The sequence below is a fragment of the Gossypium arboreum genome, chromosome 11 (assembly GCF_025698485.1).
Source record: "Gossypium arboreum isolate Shixiya-1 chromosome 11, ASM2569848v2, whole genome shotgun sequence".
Classification (NCBI taxonomy): domain Eukaryota; kingdom Viridiplantae; phylum Streptophyta; class Magnoliopsida; order Malvales; family Malvaceae; genus Gossypium; species Gossypium arboreum.
Genome location: NC_069080.1, coordinates 6,081,001 through 6,098,778, shown reverse-complemented (window position 1 = coordinate 6,098,778; position 17,778 = coordinate 6,081,001). Strand labels below are relative to the sequence as shown.

General features: G+C 32.5%; 2 protein-coding genes and 1 long non-coding RNA gene across 3 annotated transcripts; 2 read left to right on the top strand and 1 right to left on the bottom strand.

The window, feature by feature from the left end:
• The first annotated feature begins 2,799 nt into the window (after positions 1–2,799).
• LOC108473785 (protein COFACTOR ASSEMBLY OF COMPLEX C SUBUNIT B CCB1, chloroplastic) lies at positions 2,800–4,364 on the top strand. Its single transcript, XM_017775538.2, has 4 exons — positions 2,800–3,286; positions 3,410–3,534; positions 3,662–3,814; positions 3,931–4,364. The coding sequence occupies exons 1-4, from the start codon at positions 2,936–2,938 to the stop codon at positions 4,115–4,117; spliced, it is 816 nt and encodes a 271-aa protein (XP_017631027.1). The 5' UTR covers positions 2,800–2,935; the 3' UTR covers positions 4,118–4,364.
• Positions 4,365–4,477: 113 nt separating this feature from the next.
• LOC108473783 (cytochrome b-c1 complex subunit Rieske-4, mitochondrial-like) lies at positions 4,478–6,648 on the bottom strand. Its single transcript, XM_017775537.2, has 2 exons — positions 6,308–6,648; positions 4,478–5,348 (listed from the first exon to the last, which is right to left on the bottom strand). Exons 1-2 carry the CDS (start codon positions 6,498–6,500, stop codon positions 4,705–4,707), a joined length of 837 nt encoding a protein of 278 aa, XP_017631026.1. The 5' UTR covers positions 6,501–6,648; the 3' UTR covers positions 4,478–4,704.
• Positions 6,649–14,842: 8,194 nt separating this feature from the next.
• LOC128283508 (uncharacterized) lies at positions 14,843–16,014 on the top strand. Its single transcript, XR_008273870.1, has 2 exons — positions 14,843–14,965; positions 15,786–16,014. It is a non-coding gene; the product is annotated as an uncharacterized LOC128283508 (long non-coding RNA).
• Positions 16,015–17,778: the final 1,764 nt, after the last annotated feature.

The window sequence follows — 17,778 nt, the reverse complement described above, 5'->3', positions numbered from 1 at the left end:
CCAACCTTCTACAAAATGCTAAAAACTACAACTATGAAGACCAAAATACATCATTTGCACAATATCAAACATTTTTTAAAGTAGTTTTTGTTTAAAAAAAAACAAATGTACCTTTAAATTATTATTTATTAACATATAAAAATAAAAATTGTTTTAAATTATTCTCAATTGAGTTGGTGTGACTTGGTTAAATAGTACTGAACTCACTAATTTATATTTAATTGAGTTAGTGTCATCCATCAATCAAATTCTAACTCATCAGAAAATAATTAAAATTATATTTTAAAAAAATAAATTATATTATTATAAAGATGTGTTCATGTTTATATTTTTATGTATATAAAAATAACAAACAATGATATTTGAATTTGATATAAAAATTTTAAACCTTGACGTATCATTTTAACCAGAAATTTATTTAATTGAATATAAAATTTTAAAAATATACTTTTTCGTTAATTTTTTATTTCATAAGTGTGTCATAATCGAATGGATCTTACATAAGTATCGGTTTGTAACATTTGCTTTTAAAAATCTAAAGCAAACTAGATTTTAAAAATATAATGTTTAATTTGATATTAAAAATATAATTTAGTTTATTGAATATTTATCATTTTAATTTAAAATTAATAAATTTATTATTACCAATGTGTAAAATCTTTTTAAGGAATTTAAATAATTGCTTTTATCTTAAACTATTTTCAAGATTTTTGTGAAAGATTTTTATTTGAAAGAAAATTGGTAAATTAACGAGCAAACTTTAGCTAATTGAATTTGGGTATAATTATTTGTAATTATATAAGAATGATATATAAATGGGTTCCATAGAATTGTGTGTAATTGAATCACCCAATTACACTTTCAATTTCTTAGAGTGATAATAAGAATTGAAGTAATTACACCAAAATCTAAATTTTTAAAAAATATTTTTATACAAATTATAATAATTATATTATAGTATGAACACGCATAATGTTTATTATGGTTTTGACAAAAAAATGTATTATAAATCTTAATAAATTATGTTATAAAAATAATTTATGTATTTTATAAAGTTATGATTGAAAATTTTATTATAAAAATTATGACTAAGAAGTATTGACATAATTTATTAGTGCCCATACTATATATTATAAAAATAATATATTTATTCATAAAAATGTTATGATTTTTTATCTTAACTTATTTATAAAAATAGCTTTCTAGAATTATGGCAAAAAATTATATTATTTATAAGATGAACAATTTATAAAATATTTTTTATAAAAGTTATATGTTGTAAATTTTATTTTATTTTTTACTTAATTTAGTATTATGAAAAGCGATATAACCTAGCATATATATATTTTTAAATTAAATTTACAATTAAAGCTATAAATTATTTAGTCTGTGAATCCAAATATTTTAATGTCGATACAAGTTATGCAAATATAAAAGATTTTCTCACATCATATGGTGAGGTATAATATCATTTGAGAGAATGATATCGATATAAGCACTATAGATAGTTTGTAAACTTTTTAATTTAAAACATTTGAGGCTTCTAAATATGGTCAAGAAGACATTTGTTGTTCTAAAAAAATATTTCTCATATTAACAACATTACCTTAGTATAACATAAAAAAAAAAAAGAAGGTTGAATCATATTAGAATACTACATGTTTTATTATTTCAATCATAAGGTAGAATCGAGATTATTTATACTTGAAAGAGTACATGAAAGAAAATATTAACGATCTTAATTCTACAAATTCAATTTCAAATGTGATGAACTTGGTTAATGACCAATATAAGATGATAATGAATATATGTTAAATATTAAAAGGAAATAACCCAACAAATACATACTAGAACATTTTGATAAAATTGCATATGATGTTTATTTTTTTTATTTTTATTAGTAATAATCCTATTATCATACTAATATTTTTATAATATTTAAAATATCTTTTATACAATATATGGTTGAATTATTTTGTAGTAGAAAAAAGAAGTTTGTCGTCCTAAGAAAAGAAATAAAAATTGATTTGATTTTTTGTTGAAGTAATAATTATCGGCTCGGCTATTAGCCTAGTAAGGTGGGGAGGGGGGTTGACGGTAAATAGCTTAAAGGTCATTGGATCGCGTGGACTTTTAGTTCTCAAAGTAAACGTTGTATATTTTCTTTAATCTTATATTACTCTTCCCTTATCTTTCACATTGCCTTAACCTCCACCTTTTCCCCTTTTTCAATTTCATCCCTCACTTTTCAATTCTTGACATTTATTTCATTCAGAAAATATCATCCTACTTTTCTTTCTTTTTTCAAATAAGCACACTTAATTTATTAATAAATAAAAGCTATTTTTAAAAATTAATATAAATAAAAATTTTAATAGGTGCTATAATATATCTATTCTAACATTTGGATCGAAAATGTCTGATTATCTCTGTATTACAAGGATTTACGTTATTTAGATTTACTTATTTGTATGTTAATTTTTTTATTTGGTTTGATTAGTTAAAATGTAATTTTCTTTTATTTGGTTGAGAGAATATGAGAAATCAGACATAACACAAATTTTTACTAAATTATTTTTAATCACAATAAAAATAAATAAATAAATTATGAAGAGAATAAATAGATATTATGAAAATAAAGGAAAAATTTAAGGCATAATAATAAAAATATTTAAATTTTCAATTAAGAAATAATAAAATAATAGGAAAACCTCTTATCATAATTAAATAAATAAAATTAAGGAAATATGGTAGGTTTAACTTTAAAAAAAAAGTTGACTTGTAAGATCGATGTGGTTGGTGCAAGAACAGATGGTGAAACCTGGGCCATCCAAGTGGCTGACCACTGCAGCACCAAGGCTGGGGCAAAATACACTGCTTAAACCCAGGCAGCTCAAGTGGCTGAGATAATACCTCTTGTGTTTTTGGGAGGATAATGGCAACGAAGATCCCATCCCCACATCCACACGCTCTCTACTCCTTCACCCTCCCTTCCAAATTCACCAGCACACACACCTACCACCTACACCAGCCATGGCTAGGTCGGGTCTCAACCCCTTCCAGTTCCCAAAGACATCATCTTCCTCGGCTGTCCTTGCAGCAAACCATTGTGTCTTCTTCTGCTCTTATGGACCATCTCCAACATTATCAACAAAACCCAGATTCCATGTTTTTTCTTGCAGAGACTGCCGGCTATTCATTGTCTAGCTACTACACTTCTCTTGGTCTCTTTGTCATCTCTGTTCCTGGCCTTTGGTCCCTCATTAAACGCTCAGTTAAATCCAAGGTATCTTCAAGTAGTTAAATAACTTGTTTCTTTCCTTTTTGTATTTAATTGATTAAATAGCAACGGCAAACTATGTCCAAAAAGTTTGTGCTAAGCATTACTTGGCTGCAAACTGGTTTGCAGATAGTGCAGAAGACATTCATAGGGGAAGGAGCTGAGAAGAAGGCACCAAATCAAGTTGCTGCAGAGATTTTATCTTTCTTCACTCGCAACAATTTTGTGGTCACCGATAGGGGAGAGACTATCACGTAAGCTTTATCAGTTAAACACCACCCCCATTCATCCTCTTTTTAATTATCTTTTAGGGATTACAGAAAGACAAATTTTATGAACTTAAAATGAAGATTTGCCATCGGCTCTTTTGTTATTTTCAAGGTTCGAGGGAATGATGGTTCCCAGCCGAGGACAAGCAGCACTGTTGACATTCTGCACCTGTATCAGCCTTGCAAGCGTTGCCCTTGTGCTCACTATAACTTTTCCAGATGTTGGAAATAACTGGTTCTGGATCACTGTTCTAAGTCCATTGGCGTAAGCACGCAAGCTCTATGAACATAAACCATTTTCCTTACTATTTTTTTTTCTGGAATTGTACTTTGAAGCTAATGCTATCTTATTATCTTGATGGAAAATATATATATTTGCAGAGGAGCTTATTACTGGAAGCGGGCATCGAGAAAGGAGCAGATCAAAGTTAAAATACTGGTTACTGATGATGGGACTGTGAATGAGATTGTTGTTCAAGGGGATGACCAGCAAGTAGATCAAATGAGAAAAGAACTCAAGCTCAGTGAAAAAGGCATGGTTTATGTAAAGGGCCTATTCGAGAGATGACAAAAGATATGTGATATTGCAGATTTTGACAGTTCATTGAAATGCACTCCACCTGCCTATATGTATGCTTTAGCCATAAATTTAGGCTTCTGGGAGTAGACTGGCATCTGCGTTACTTCACCTGCAAATTTTGTTACAATCTATCTAAAAATTAAAAGGTTGAATTGTGTTGTATACTGCAAATGTGGTGTCCCTAACTGGTTTTTTCTCTTCCATAAATGGTGATGATTGTTTTTTGCCTGTTAAATGCATTTGATAGGGCTTCATAAAAATGTTCAAGAACACAGTGAAGCATCATTATGTTGCAATAAGAAATCAAAATAATTTAAAACACCCACAGCATCCACGTATGGCAAATAGTCAAGTCTAAAGAACAATTATATTTGGTTCTCCTCAAAATCCGGGAAAATTATTCAGAGTTCAGAGAAATATCAACTGGCTGCAGTTACAATTATTCCAGTTACAAAAACAACACTAACAATGCCCTCAAAGTCCAAGGCAGGAAAAGCAAAATTCTGTAGCAAACCTTCGGCATCATCTAATAAAATTATAAAACTTATGAGAACCCAAAGGAACACTACCAATTCTTAACCGATAAGCAGTTTGCTCTCATCCAAGAAGGTGTAAGTGGGTACTTCCAGGTTGTATGGTGCCGGACCCTTGCGAATCCTGCCAGAGACATCATAATGGGAACCATGGCAAGGGCAAAACCATCCGCCATAATCACCAGCATTTGGCAAGGGAATGCAACCCAGATGTGTGCAAACCCCAACAACAATTAACCACTCTGGATTCTTAACCCTTGCTGCATCCTCCTGTGGATCACGAAGAGACCCTAGATCAACACTGTTCGCTAACTTGATATCCTCATCAGTTCGGCGCCTGATGAAGACTGGCTTTCCACGCCATTTAACAGTTACGGTGCTGCCAGGTTCAATGCTGGAGAGATCAACCTCGAGAGAAGCCAGTGCAAGAACATCCTTACTGGCTGACATGCTCAGGACAAGCTTGAGGATGAGCAGACGGATAACAGATGCGTACACAAACCTACCACCTGTCAGGACAAAATAGGCAAATGCCCGCTTGCTGGGGTCACCAGGAGGAAAACGTTCATGGTTGTATTCATCATAAACTATTTTAGAACTGGGGTTCTTAATAGCAGCCACTGTTGCTGGAACATCAGGAATCACACTGTGGTCACTTTTTGGGGTGAGTGACTCAGAAGCAAAACCTGAAGCAAACATTACAAGCATATCTTTAGTTAATAAGCACAAAATAGACAAACAACCTTTTTCAGCATTTTAGTATTTGAATTTCAGGAAAGGAGGAATATTGAATGGAAAATATCATTTCATGCCATGGAATTGGAAAGGTACAGGCAACAAGTACCATTTGGGTAAAGAAATCCAAGAGTCAAGCCTCCATTGCACATGGCTTTGTAAATACTGGTGCTCAAGAGGAAAAAATAAAAAGGCTTCATAACCAGTAGGTTTCACTTCTCAAATTTAATTGATAATACAGGATCATAACCAATTTCAGACAGTATTTATGTTTCCAAAAAAAATAGGAATAGCGAGCCACTAAAAAAGGACCAACAGATAATATCAAGCATTAATCCTAATCTTGTACATTTGAAAGATGCTCTAACACAGTCTCTCTCACATAACTTACTAAAGAAACACTACAGCTGATCAATCCTCTGTTGATCAAAGGCAATATGCTGTAGATAGAAGCGAAAAAACCATAGCTACCAAATTAGACCAACAAAGACACCTTTCAATCCTTCTTCTTTTTTTTTTTGGGGGGGGGGGGGGGTGGTCATAGGGAGATGCCTTGCCCCAAACATCAATTTCTTTTTTCACCTTAAAAAATGGGTCCCTAAATTAGCTAAATCTATAACCTTTAAGACCATATTTTGATCCAATTGTACTATATTTTAAATAATTTGAGCGATTTCCTAAATTCCATAAGAGAGGTAAGCAACTTCGATTAATTAAGCGAACAAAAGTAAGAAATAAAAAAATTTCAAAATGATGCAAAATAAAGCGTGTATTATCAATTAGAATTTGAATATGAAAACTGTGTCACAGCGAAAACCTAAACAATAATAGTATTTGATATGACCGCCATATTGGGACGAAAAAGTGAAACAAAGCGGAGAAAATTTGAAAAGCAAAAGGAAACCCTAACCTCTGGTGGGAAGAAGGAATTGAGAAGCGAAAGAGAAGGAAAAGGAGGAGGAGGAGGAGGAGGAATTGGATCTGAGACAATCAGAAGAATCGGCGCCGTCGATGAAAGGACGAGAGGCGATAGCGGAGGTGGCCTGGTGCGACCTCCACGCAGACGAACAAGAAGTGAGCCGCCTCGTTGCCACTCTCAACATCTTCGATTTGATTGGATTCACAAAGAGAGAGAGCGCTTTGTTTCTTCGGTTTTTACCTTCAAGACTCTTCCAATCGAGAGGAAAAGTAGAGATATGATTTGTTTAATCTGTAAAATAATAAAAATAAAAAACTGTGTATGTGGGTTTTAATCTCTCGCTTTTTAATTGAATAGTTAGTATTTAATATATTTTTAGAAGGGAAAAAACTAATAATCTAAATATCCCTATTTTTATTTTTTATTTTTATATAATTTATTTAACTAAAATGTCGCACAAATTTAGTAGAAGATTTCTTATATAAATTTTAAAACTTATTAAAATAATAATTTGAGTTAATGGAAATTTCAACTATTATACTTAATTTTGAAATTGAATATTTTATTTTAATTTGGAATATTTTTAATTTTATAATTTCAATTATTTATCCAAATAATTACCATATTAATTATTGTGATTAAAATGCTTATATTATTATAAAATAAATAATAAAAATTTTATATTGTATTATTATATTTAGAGAATATATGTAAGACAATGTTGAAACAATTTTGATTTCAATTAAAATTATAAATTAAAAAAATTAAAACAATCAATTAAATTTCATTAAATATTTAATCCAAATATTTGTTAATAGTAAAATTTATTATAAAAATTAAATACATGAATATTATATTTTAATTAATAAAATAAATTCATAAATTATTATTACATTACTAGAAAAGAATTTAGTAAACCAAACGTAATAATATAACTTTTTTATATTCTAAGTGAACATTGGAATCCTAAAACATATTAAAATTCTTATTCTAATGGATATCAACTTTGTAATAATAAAATATTTATAATATTTTCTATTGGATGTTCGTTAATAAATAATGTGCCTTCTTAAAATTTTACTAAGATAAAAACATATGGGAAAAATTTGTAGTGAAGGAAAAAAAGTACAAACATATATAACATGTAACACCCCTTAACCCTATACCGCCGCCGGTACAAGATTACGAAATATTATCGGTCACTACAGTTCTGTAATGACCCAAAATTCACGGGCATCGAAAAAGTACATTAACGGGCCTCCGTCTTAGTAAATCGAGTTCGAAATAATTACTAGAAATATTTATGAGTTTAGCGATGTGTTTAATTAGGTTTAAATTAGGTGAATTTAGCTTAATTTAGAGTAATTAGTAAAAATGACTAAATTGAATAAGGAGTAAAAGTTTAATTATAAATTAGTAGGAAATAATAAGGACCAAATAGGGAATTAAGCCTATTTGGGAAGATGAGGCGACAAAAGGAGTAAAAACCTAAGATTTTTACTTGGTTATATAGTATAATTTTGACAAGTGGATGGTAAAAAAAATATTATTATATATTATTAGTAACTAAAGTGAATAAAAGAAACAGAGTAAAGAAAAGAAACAAAAAGAATAGAAAAAAGAGAACAGAAAGCATTCGAGCAGGGGAAGGAAAGAAGAAAATAAAAGAGAGAAAAGGGGAAATAGGGTTTTTGAAGCTTGGAGTTTAATTGTTAACAAAGAACCCAAGACATCAGCGCACAAAGGAAAGTAGAAAGCTATCGAGGATTAAAACGAGAAATTCACGGTTTGTATTACTATAATTCAAATTACTTTTTATTAAATGTTTTATATCAATTCTATATTTAATAAGTGAATTATAAGGTAAGTATTGATATTTGAGTTGAATGAGAATTGAATTGAATGGTGAATGTGTATGTATAATTGAATTGTAAATTGATTTGAATGTGAAAATTTTAATTGAAAAGTAATCTTGGAATGGAAATGAAAGTGAATTGAGAATTGAAATACCCTATTAACTAGTCGGGCTAAGTCGGATATAATTGGCATGCCATAGGATCTAGAAGTGTACGGAATTTGCTTACTTCTTGATCGGGCACTTTATGTGTCGATTTGAGCACCTCGTGTGTCGTGTCGACACCTCGTGTGTCGTTTTAGGCACTTTATGTGTCATATCTTGATCGGTACTATGTACCGCTTTAGGCACAATGTGCCGTCTTGGTGTGTTGGGTTGGAATCTGTATCCGTCAAAGTCTGGATTTGTTAATAGGGTGAATATCTAAAATGAGAAATTTAAAATAAATTGATTGATTATATTATTGAAATATTGAAAGAAACGAAAAAGTTGAATAGTGGATTGAAATTGAGATTGAAAATGAAAGGTATGAACTTAATGTTCATGTAGTGATTGAAATTGTTACATGTAATATGTGATGGAAATTGAAGAATAGATAAAAATTGTATCGTTATTATTAATTAATGAAAGTTTAAGAATGAATTGATATTTGTGAAATTAGATAGTTACATGTTTGGTAATTAAAATTCTTTATTGCTATTATAATTTGAATTATGGTAATACCATTGAGTACGGAATACTCGGCGTGCGGTTATTTCCGCATGCAGTTAATAGAGTCTAGTACCTGGTCCAAAGATCCTAATGATCCCGACTCAAAGAAATTTTGGGTGACGTTTTCTTTCTTAATTGAAAGTGGCATGTACTAGGTGTTGTATAAGTTATATAGATATACTTGTAATGTTGGTTATAAGAATGGTATACCACATTTTGTTATTAGTTTGATAAAATGGTAAATATTATATTATATAATTTGGTATTAAGTTGGAATGAAAAATGAATGAAGTTATTAGTTAATTTGGATTAATATTATGAATGTTTAGTTATTAAATTACTATGTTAATGAATTGGTTATGATTTAGATATATTTAGGTTTAAATTATTTTTGATTGTGCCATTGGTTTTGGATTAGTTTGGTTTTTGGTTTGAATTTGAAGGGGGTTTTATGTAAAAATTAAGAAGAAATGCTGTCGAAATTTTTGTAAAAATAAAAAAAATAAAAAATCTCTGAATACTCGAACAAGTCCCGTTCCATTCCACTTTAATACTTGTGTTGGGCTTCGAAAGTCCATTATAGGGACATAATTCTTCAATTATACTATGAATGTTATAATAATTGTAAAATATCCATAAGTTGTCTGATATATCTGGTAATGCCTCGTAGCCCTGTTCCGGTGATGGTTTGGGGTTAGGGGGTGTTACATTTATTGGTATCAGAGCTATCAGGTTTAGCTAATTCTCGGGCTATATCGAGCTCGAAATTGAGTCTAGAAGTACATGCCACTTTTGAGTCGAAATTGAGTCGGGATTTTTGGATGCTGATCTATTTATTTGTTTTGTTTTATAGATTAAAGATGTCGGATGAAAGAATAAATGATACTGATGAAGAAATGCATACTAGAGAAGAAGAATCTTACGGGTTAGATGAAACTGAATCGGTAACACCTAGTATTAACCCGATGAGAAACCAACCTCCTAGAGCAGAAAGAAGAAATGATAGAGATGATTCTGATACAAATAGAAAAATTGCCGATGCACTACAAAGAATAGTGGAAATTGTTCCTGCTATGACTTCAGTTCCAATTCAAAGACGGGCCCCAATAAAGGAATTGAGAAAGTATGGTGCCAATAAATTTATGGGTCTGAAAGGAGTCGATCCATCTGTAGCTGAAAATTGGATGGAGTCGACTAAAAGAATTTTACGACAATTAGATTGTACCCCCCGAGAGTGTTTGATTTGTGATGTATCGTTGTTACAAGAAGAAACTTACTTATGGTGGGAGTCAGTGGTTCGACATTTACCAGAGAATCAGATAACTTGGGATCTATTTCAGAAAGAGTTTCGAAAGAAATATATGAAAGAAATGTACATCGAAGATAAGAAACAAGAGTTTTTGACTTTATAACAGGGTGACATGTCAGTAATAGAATATGAGAGGAAATTCTCGAGACTCAGTAGATATGCCTCAGAGTTTATTCCAACTGAAGCTGATAGTTGTAAGAGATTTTTACGGGGTCTACGAGATGAGATCAAATTACAGTTGGTATCTCAACGTATTACTGAAATGGTAGACTTGATTGAGCGAGCTAAAATGGTAGAACAAGTGTTGGGTTTTAATAAAAAGACTCAAAATGTTAGACTAGTTGGGAAGCGTACGGGAACTACCAGTTGGAACCCTCAGTCGAAAAGACCAAAAGAATCTCAGGGTGGTTGGAGATTCAGTTTTAGATCAGACAGAGGTGGAAGAAGCCAGAGAAAATAGACGACGGTATCTACTGGTAGTATACGAGGTCCACCTCGAGATGTGGACATTCCAGAATATGGACATTGTGGAAAGAGACATTTGGGTGAATGTTGGAAAGTGACCGGAGGTTGTTTCCGTTGTGGGTCGACGGAGCATTTTGTTAAAGACTGTTCGAAGAATAAAAATGATACTCCTGTCACATCACAGAAATCAGTATCTACTGCTCGAGGTAGAGGTCTAGGTAGAGGTAGTTTGGTTGCCAGAAGAGGAGCTGGTAGAAGGAGCAGTGATATTATTGCTCAGTAGTCTGAAGCCAGAATACCAGTTAGAGCTTATATGGTCAAAACTAGTGAAGAAGGCGATGCCCACGATGTGGTAACAGGTATATTTTTACTGTATTATGAGCCTGTTTATGCTTTAATTGATCCTGGATCTTTACATTCTTACATTAATTCGAATTTAGTTGAGTTGAGAAAATTAAAATCCGAAATGTCTAGAGTGTCTATTGAGGTGTCGAGTCCGTTGAGGCAAACAGTGTTAGTGAATCAAGTCTGTCTAAGATACCCGTTGATTATACAGAATAAAACTTTTCCGGTTGACTTGTTGATTATGCCATTTGGGGACTTTGATATAATATTGGGCATGGATTGGTTATCCGAATATGGGATGATTTTGGATGTTACAAAAAGAGGTTTAGTATTCAGACAGAGGATGGGGACAGAGTTGAAGTAAGTAGCATCCGTACCAGTGATCCGACACGCATCATTTCAGTGATGAAAGCTAATAAATTGCTTCAGCAGGGTTGTTCAGCATATTTGGCATATGTTATTAATTCTGATTCAGTTAGAAGTCAGTATAGTCAGATCAGGACCGTATGTGAGTTTTCAGATGTATTTCCTGAAGAATTGCCGGGCTTACCACCTAACAGAGAGGTTGAATTTGCTATTGAAGTGTATTCGGGTACAGCATCAATCTCTATACCTCCATATCGAATGTCGCGCACTGAGTTGAAAGAGTTAAAGGTGCAGTTACAGGATTTACTAGATCGTGGATTTATTAGACCAAGCATTTCACCCTGGGGAGCTCCAGTGTTGTTTGTTAAAAAGAAAGATGGTTCTATGCGGTTATGCATTGATTATCGACAATTGAATAAAGTGACGATCAAGAATCGGTATTCGTTGCCTCGTATAGATGATTTATTTGATCAACTTAAGGGAGCTTCACTATTTTCAAAAATTGATTTGAGATCCGGGTATTATCAACTAAAGGTGAAGGAAAGTGATGTGCCTAAGACTGCCTTTCGTACTCGTTATGGCCATTATAAATTTTTAGTGATGCTGTTTGGGTTGACCAATGCCCCAGCTGTTTTCATGGATTTGATGAACCGCATTTTCTAGCCGTATTTAGATCAGTTTGTGATGATTTTTATTGATGATATATTGGTATATTCGAAGACAGAGGCAGAACATGATCAGCATCTTCGAATAGTTCTACAGATTTTGCGAGAGAAATAGTTGTATGGAAAGCTCAGTAAATGTGAATTCTGGTTATCAGAGGTTGTATTTCTAGGACATGTAGTATCTGCAGACGGAATTCAGGTTGATCCAAAGAAGATTGAAGCGATTGTCCAATGGAAACTACCCAAGAATGTATCAGAGGTACGTAGTTTTCTCGGTCTAGTTGGGTATTACAGGAGGTTTGTAAATGGATTCTCAAATATAGCACTACCAATGACTAAACTACTGCAAAAGAATGTTCCTTTTATCTGGGATGATCAGTGCCAGAAGAATTTTGAGACTTTAAGCGAATGTTGATAGAGGCACCCAGTATTAACATTACCGAGTCGGAAAAGATTTTGTCGTGTATAGTGATGCTTCTCCGAGCGATGCAGGTGTGTATTGATGCAAGATGGGAAGGTCGTAGCTTATGCATCTCGACAATTAAAAACACATGAACGTAATTACCCGACGCACGACTTGGAGCTAGCTGCAGTAATTTTTGTTTTAAAGATTTGGAGGCATTACCTATATGGTGAAAAATGCTACATTTACACGGATCACAAAAGTCTTAAATATTTTCTGTCACAAAAGGAGTTGAATTTAAGACAGAGATGGTGGATCGAACTTCTTAAATATTATGATTGTATTATAGATTACTACCCGGGAAAGGAGAATGTGGTAGCTGATGCATTGAGTAGAAAAGCAGTGGGGGAATTAAGGGCAATATTTGCTCGACTTAGTATTAATGATGATGGAAGCTTGCAAGCTAAATTAAGGGTTAAGCCAATGATGTTTAATCAGATTAGAGCAGCTCAGATGAAAGATGATAGACTATTGAAGAAAAGAGAAATGGATCAGAATGGTACAACCAAGAGTTTTAGTATTGACGAGCATGATTGTTTGAGGTTTCAAAATCGAGTTTGTGTTCCAGCTACTTCTGAACTAAAAGAGTTAATTCTTCGAGAAATACATGATAGTGCTTTTGCTTTGCACCTTGGTGGAATGAAAATGTATTGTGATTTATGAGAATTATATTGGTGGCCTGGAATGAAAAGGGACATAGTTGAATATGTTAGTAAATATTTGACATGTCAGCGAGTAAAGGCAGAACATCAAGTTCCTACTGAATTACTTCAGCCTATTAGCATTCTTGAGTGGAAATGGGATCGTATTACAATGGATTTTGTTACGGGATTGCCATTGTCGGCAAGTAAAAAGAATGCTATTTGGGTAATTGTTGATCGGCTTACAAAATCAGCTCACTTTATAGTTGTTAGAATAGATTGGTCATTGCAGAAGTTTGCAAAAGTGTATATTTGAGAAATTGTTAGATTACACGGTATTCCGGTGTCAATAATCTCAGATCGAGATCCTCGGTTCACATCAAGGTTTTGGAGACAGCTAAATGAATCATTGGGTACTCGACTTAACTTTAGTATGGCCTTTCATCCGCAAACAAATGGACAGTCCGAACGGGTAATACAGATATTAGAAGATATGCTTCGGGCTTGTATCATTGATTTTGAATCAGGTTGGGAACGTTATTTGCCATTAGCTGAATTTGTCTATAACAATAGTTTCCAATCTAGTATTCAAATGGCTCCGTATGAAGCATTATATGGTCGAAGGTGTCGATAACCGGTATGTTGGATAGAATTGAATGAAAGAAAAATGATTGGGCCAGAATTGATTCAAGAAACAGAAGAAACAGTTAAGAAGATTAAAGATAGATTGAAAGCAGCTTTTGATAGGCAGAAATCATATGCAGACTTGAAACAGCCAGACATTGAATATTCTGTTGGTGATAAAGTATTCCTCAAAATATCACCTTGGAAGAAAGTTTTGAGATTTGGCCGAAAGGGCAAGTTAAGTCCACGTTTTATTGGGCCGTATGAGATTGTGGAAAGAATTGGGCCTGTTGCCTACCGACTAGCTTTACCTCCAGAATTACAGAAAATTCATGATGTTTTTCATGTTTCGATGCTCCGAAGATATAGATCAGATCCTTCCCACATTATTCCTATTGAAAATATTGAAATTCGGTCTGATTTGACTTATGAAGAAGAGCCGGTTCAAATATTAGCTCGAGAAGTAAAAGAGCTGAGAAATAAACGGGTCCCTCTAGTAAAAGTGTTATGGAGGAGTCATAGTATGGAAGAAGCGACTTGGGAACCGGAAGAAATGATGAGAGCACAATATCCTCATCTATTCTCAGGTAAATTTTGAGGACGAAATTTATTAAGGGGGGAGAAATGTAATGACCCAAAGTTCACGGGCATCGGAAAACTACATTAACGGGCCTTCGTCTTAGTAAATCGAGTTCAAAATAATTACTAGAAATATTTATGAGTTTAGCGATGTGTTTAATTAGGTTTAAATTAGGTGAATTTAGCTTAATTTAGAGTAATTAGTAAAAATGACTAAATTGAATAAGGAGTAAAAGTTTAATTGTAAATTAGTAGGAAATAATAAGGACCAAATAGGGAATTAAGCCTATTTGGGAAGATGAAAGCGACAAAAGGAGTAAAAATCTAAGATTTTTACTTGGTTATATAGTATAATTTTGACAAGTGGATGGTAAAAAAATAAAAATAAATTATTATTATATATTATTAGTAACGAAAATGAATAAAAGAAACGAGTAAAGAAAAGAAACAAAAGAATAGAAAAGAGAACGAAAGCATTGACGAGAGGAAGGAAAGAAGAAAATAAAAGAGAGAAAAGGGGAAATAGGGTTTTTGAAGCTTGGAGTTTAATTGTTAACAAAGAACCCAAGACATCGGCGCACAAAAGAAAGGAGAAAACTATCGAGGATTAAAACGAGAAATTCACGGTTTGTATTACTATAATTCAAATTACTTTTTATTAAATGTTTTATATCAATTCTATATTTAATAAGTGAATTATAAGGTAAGTATTGATATTTGAGTTGAATGAGAATTGAATTGAATGGTGAATGTGTATGTATAATTGAATTGTAAATTGATTTGAATGTGAAAATTTTAATTGAAAAGTAATCTTGGAATGGAAATGAAAGTGAATTGAGAATTGAAATACCCTATTAACTAGTCGGCTAAGTCGGATATAATTGGCATGCCATAGGATCCGGAAGTGTACGGGAATTTGCGGCTTCTTGATCGAGCACTTTATGTGTCGTATTTCGGGCACCTCGTGTGTCGTTTTAGGCACTTTATGTGTCGTATACTGATCAGGTATTATGTACCGTTTTAGGCACAATGTGCCGTACTAGTGTGTTAGGTTGGAATCCGTGTATCCGTCAAAGTCCGGATTTGTTAATAGGGTGAATATCTAAAATGAGAAATTTAAAATAAATTGATTGATTATATTATTGAAATATTGAAAGAAACGAAAAAGTTGAATAGTGGATTGAAATTGAGATTGAAAATGAAAGGTATGAACTTAATGTTCATGTAGTGATTGAAATTGTTACATGTAATATGTGATGGAAATTGAAGAATAGATAAAAATTGTATCGTTATTATTAATTAATGAAAGTTTAAGAATGAATTGATATTTGTGAAATTAGATAGTTACATGTTTGGTAATTAAAATTCTTTATTGCTATTATAATTTGAATTATGGTAATACCACTGAGTACGGAATACTTAGCATGCGGTTGTTTCCGTGCGCAGGTTAATAGGAGTCTAGTACCCCGGTCCAGCATCTGAATGATCCCGACTCCAGCAAATTTTGGGTGACGTTTTCTTTCTTAATTGAAAGTGGCATGTACTAGGTGTTGTATAAGTTATATAGATATACTTGTAATGTTGGTTATAAGAATGGTATACCACATTTTGTTATTAGTTTGATAAAATGGTAAATATTATATTATATAATTTGGTATTAAGTTGGAATGAAAAATGAATGAAGTTATTAGTTAATTTGGATTAATATTATGAATGTTTAGTTATTAAATGACTATGTTAATGAATTGGTTATGATTTAGATATATTTAGGTTTAAATTGTTTTTGATTGTGCCATTGGTTTTGGATTAGTTTGGTTTTTGGTTTGAATTTGAAGGGGGTTTTATGTAAAAATTAAGAAGAAATGCTGTCGAAATTTTTGTAAAAATAAAAAAAATAAAAAATCTCTGAATACTCGAACAAGTCCCGTTCCATTCCACTTTAATACTTGTGTTGGGCTTCAAAAGTCCATTATAGGGACATAATTCTTCAATTATACTATGAATGTTATAATAATTTTAAAATATCCATAAGTTGTCTGATATATCCGGTAATGCCTCGTAGCCCTGTTCCGGCGACAGTTTGGGGTTAGGGGGTGTTACAAGTTCAAACATAAACAATACAGAAATAATTATTAAGTATTTTAGAAATTTGTCTTAGTGTCCCTTTTTTGGGCCCTCGAGACCCAAAATAGAGATTAGAAACGATTCGGGACCCAATCGAAAACTCATATTACTTTTAGAAAAATTGTTAAAATTTTACCTATGAATAGTACCACACGCCCGTGTGGCCGAAGGGACACGCCCATGTGTCTCCATAACACACCCATGTGGGCACACCGTGTGGCTCATACGGCCTAGACACGCCCGTGTCCTTTACCGTAGAGCTCTCTGACTTTTTACTCATGAACAAATCAATGTCACACGGCCAAGTCACACGCCCGTGTGCTTTGGCATGTGCGTCACATGATTGAGACACACGCCCGTGTTTCTGCCCGTGTGGTAATTCTTGGACATTTTGTTTTCAACATTTTAGGTGCAGGGGACACACAGCCTAACAACATGCCTGCGTGCAAGCCGTGTGTCTCACATGGTCTGGTCACACGCCCATGTGCTAGGCCATGAGGACTCAAAATGAGCCTTACAAATCTAGTTTACCAACCCTGCAAATCTTGAACCACAAGCAACATAATTTCTAATCTTTTAACTTATTCAAATTACGATCAAACACATCTAAAACATATTGAATCGATCATCTTAAGTGTTTAACCAATGTACCATTATTGGTATCACAATTTTTTATCAGTAAAACCTAGCAATAATTTACTTATTAAACCTATTTATAATTATACCAAACTTAATTAAGTTATATACTCAATCATTATCTTTTATAACAACATTTACAATAATTCTCCAAAATGACCACTTTTGACATCCTAGGTACATGTCATTACCAATAATTAACATACTTCACCTCAATTGAGTTCGGGATCGGCCTGGTATGCTGATTCGATAGTCTGACTTTAACCTATCCTGCGCACGAAAACAAATCGTACGCCGAGTATGAACTCAGTGGTATTTCTATAATCCGAACACTTAATAATGTGAAAATATAACATTACTTAATAATCATATAACAATCACAATTATATAACTGTTAAATTCATAGATAAATCCTTTATAACAAGATCAATTCTTTTCATCTACTAACCCGTATAATTTTTCACAATATATATATTCATAATTCACTTGAACAATAGTATTATTTACTTATATCCCATTCAGAGTTACATAATTCATGTGTTTCTATCGTGTTTCTATCATATTTCAGTTCACTGTTCAATATTAATAAATAATAGTCAACTATTCACATTTCAATCAGTAATCCGTTTTAATCTAAGCTCAATATCAGTCGATATTTTTCAATATCAATCAATTTATC

Excerpts from the sequence above, each read along its gene's own strand:
- LOC108473785 (XM_017775538.2), top strand. The coding sequence starts at position 2,936 with ATGGCAACGAAGATCCCATCCCCACATCCACACGCTCTCTACTCCTTC. Across the intron at positions 3,287-3,409 it reads AACGCTCAGTTAAATCCAAG|ATAGTGCAGAAGACATTCAT; the intron begins GTATCTTCAAGT and ends ACTGGTTTGCAG. Across the intron at positions 3,815-3,930 it reads ACTGTTCTAAGTCCATTGGC|AGGAGCTTATTACTGGAAGC; the intron begins GTAAGCACGCAA and ends ATATATTTGCAG.
- LOC108473783 (XM_017775537.2), bottom strand. The coding sequence starts at position 6,500 with ATGTTGAGAGTGGCAACGAGGCGGCTCACTTCTTGTTCGTCTGCGTGG. Across the intron at positions 5,349-6,307 it reads ATTCCTTCTTCCCACCAGAG|GTTTTGCTTCTGAGTCACTC; the intron begins GTTAGGGTTTCC and ends TGTTTGCTTCAG.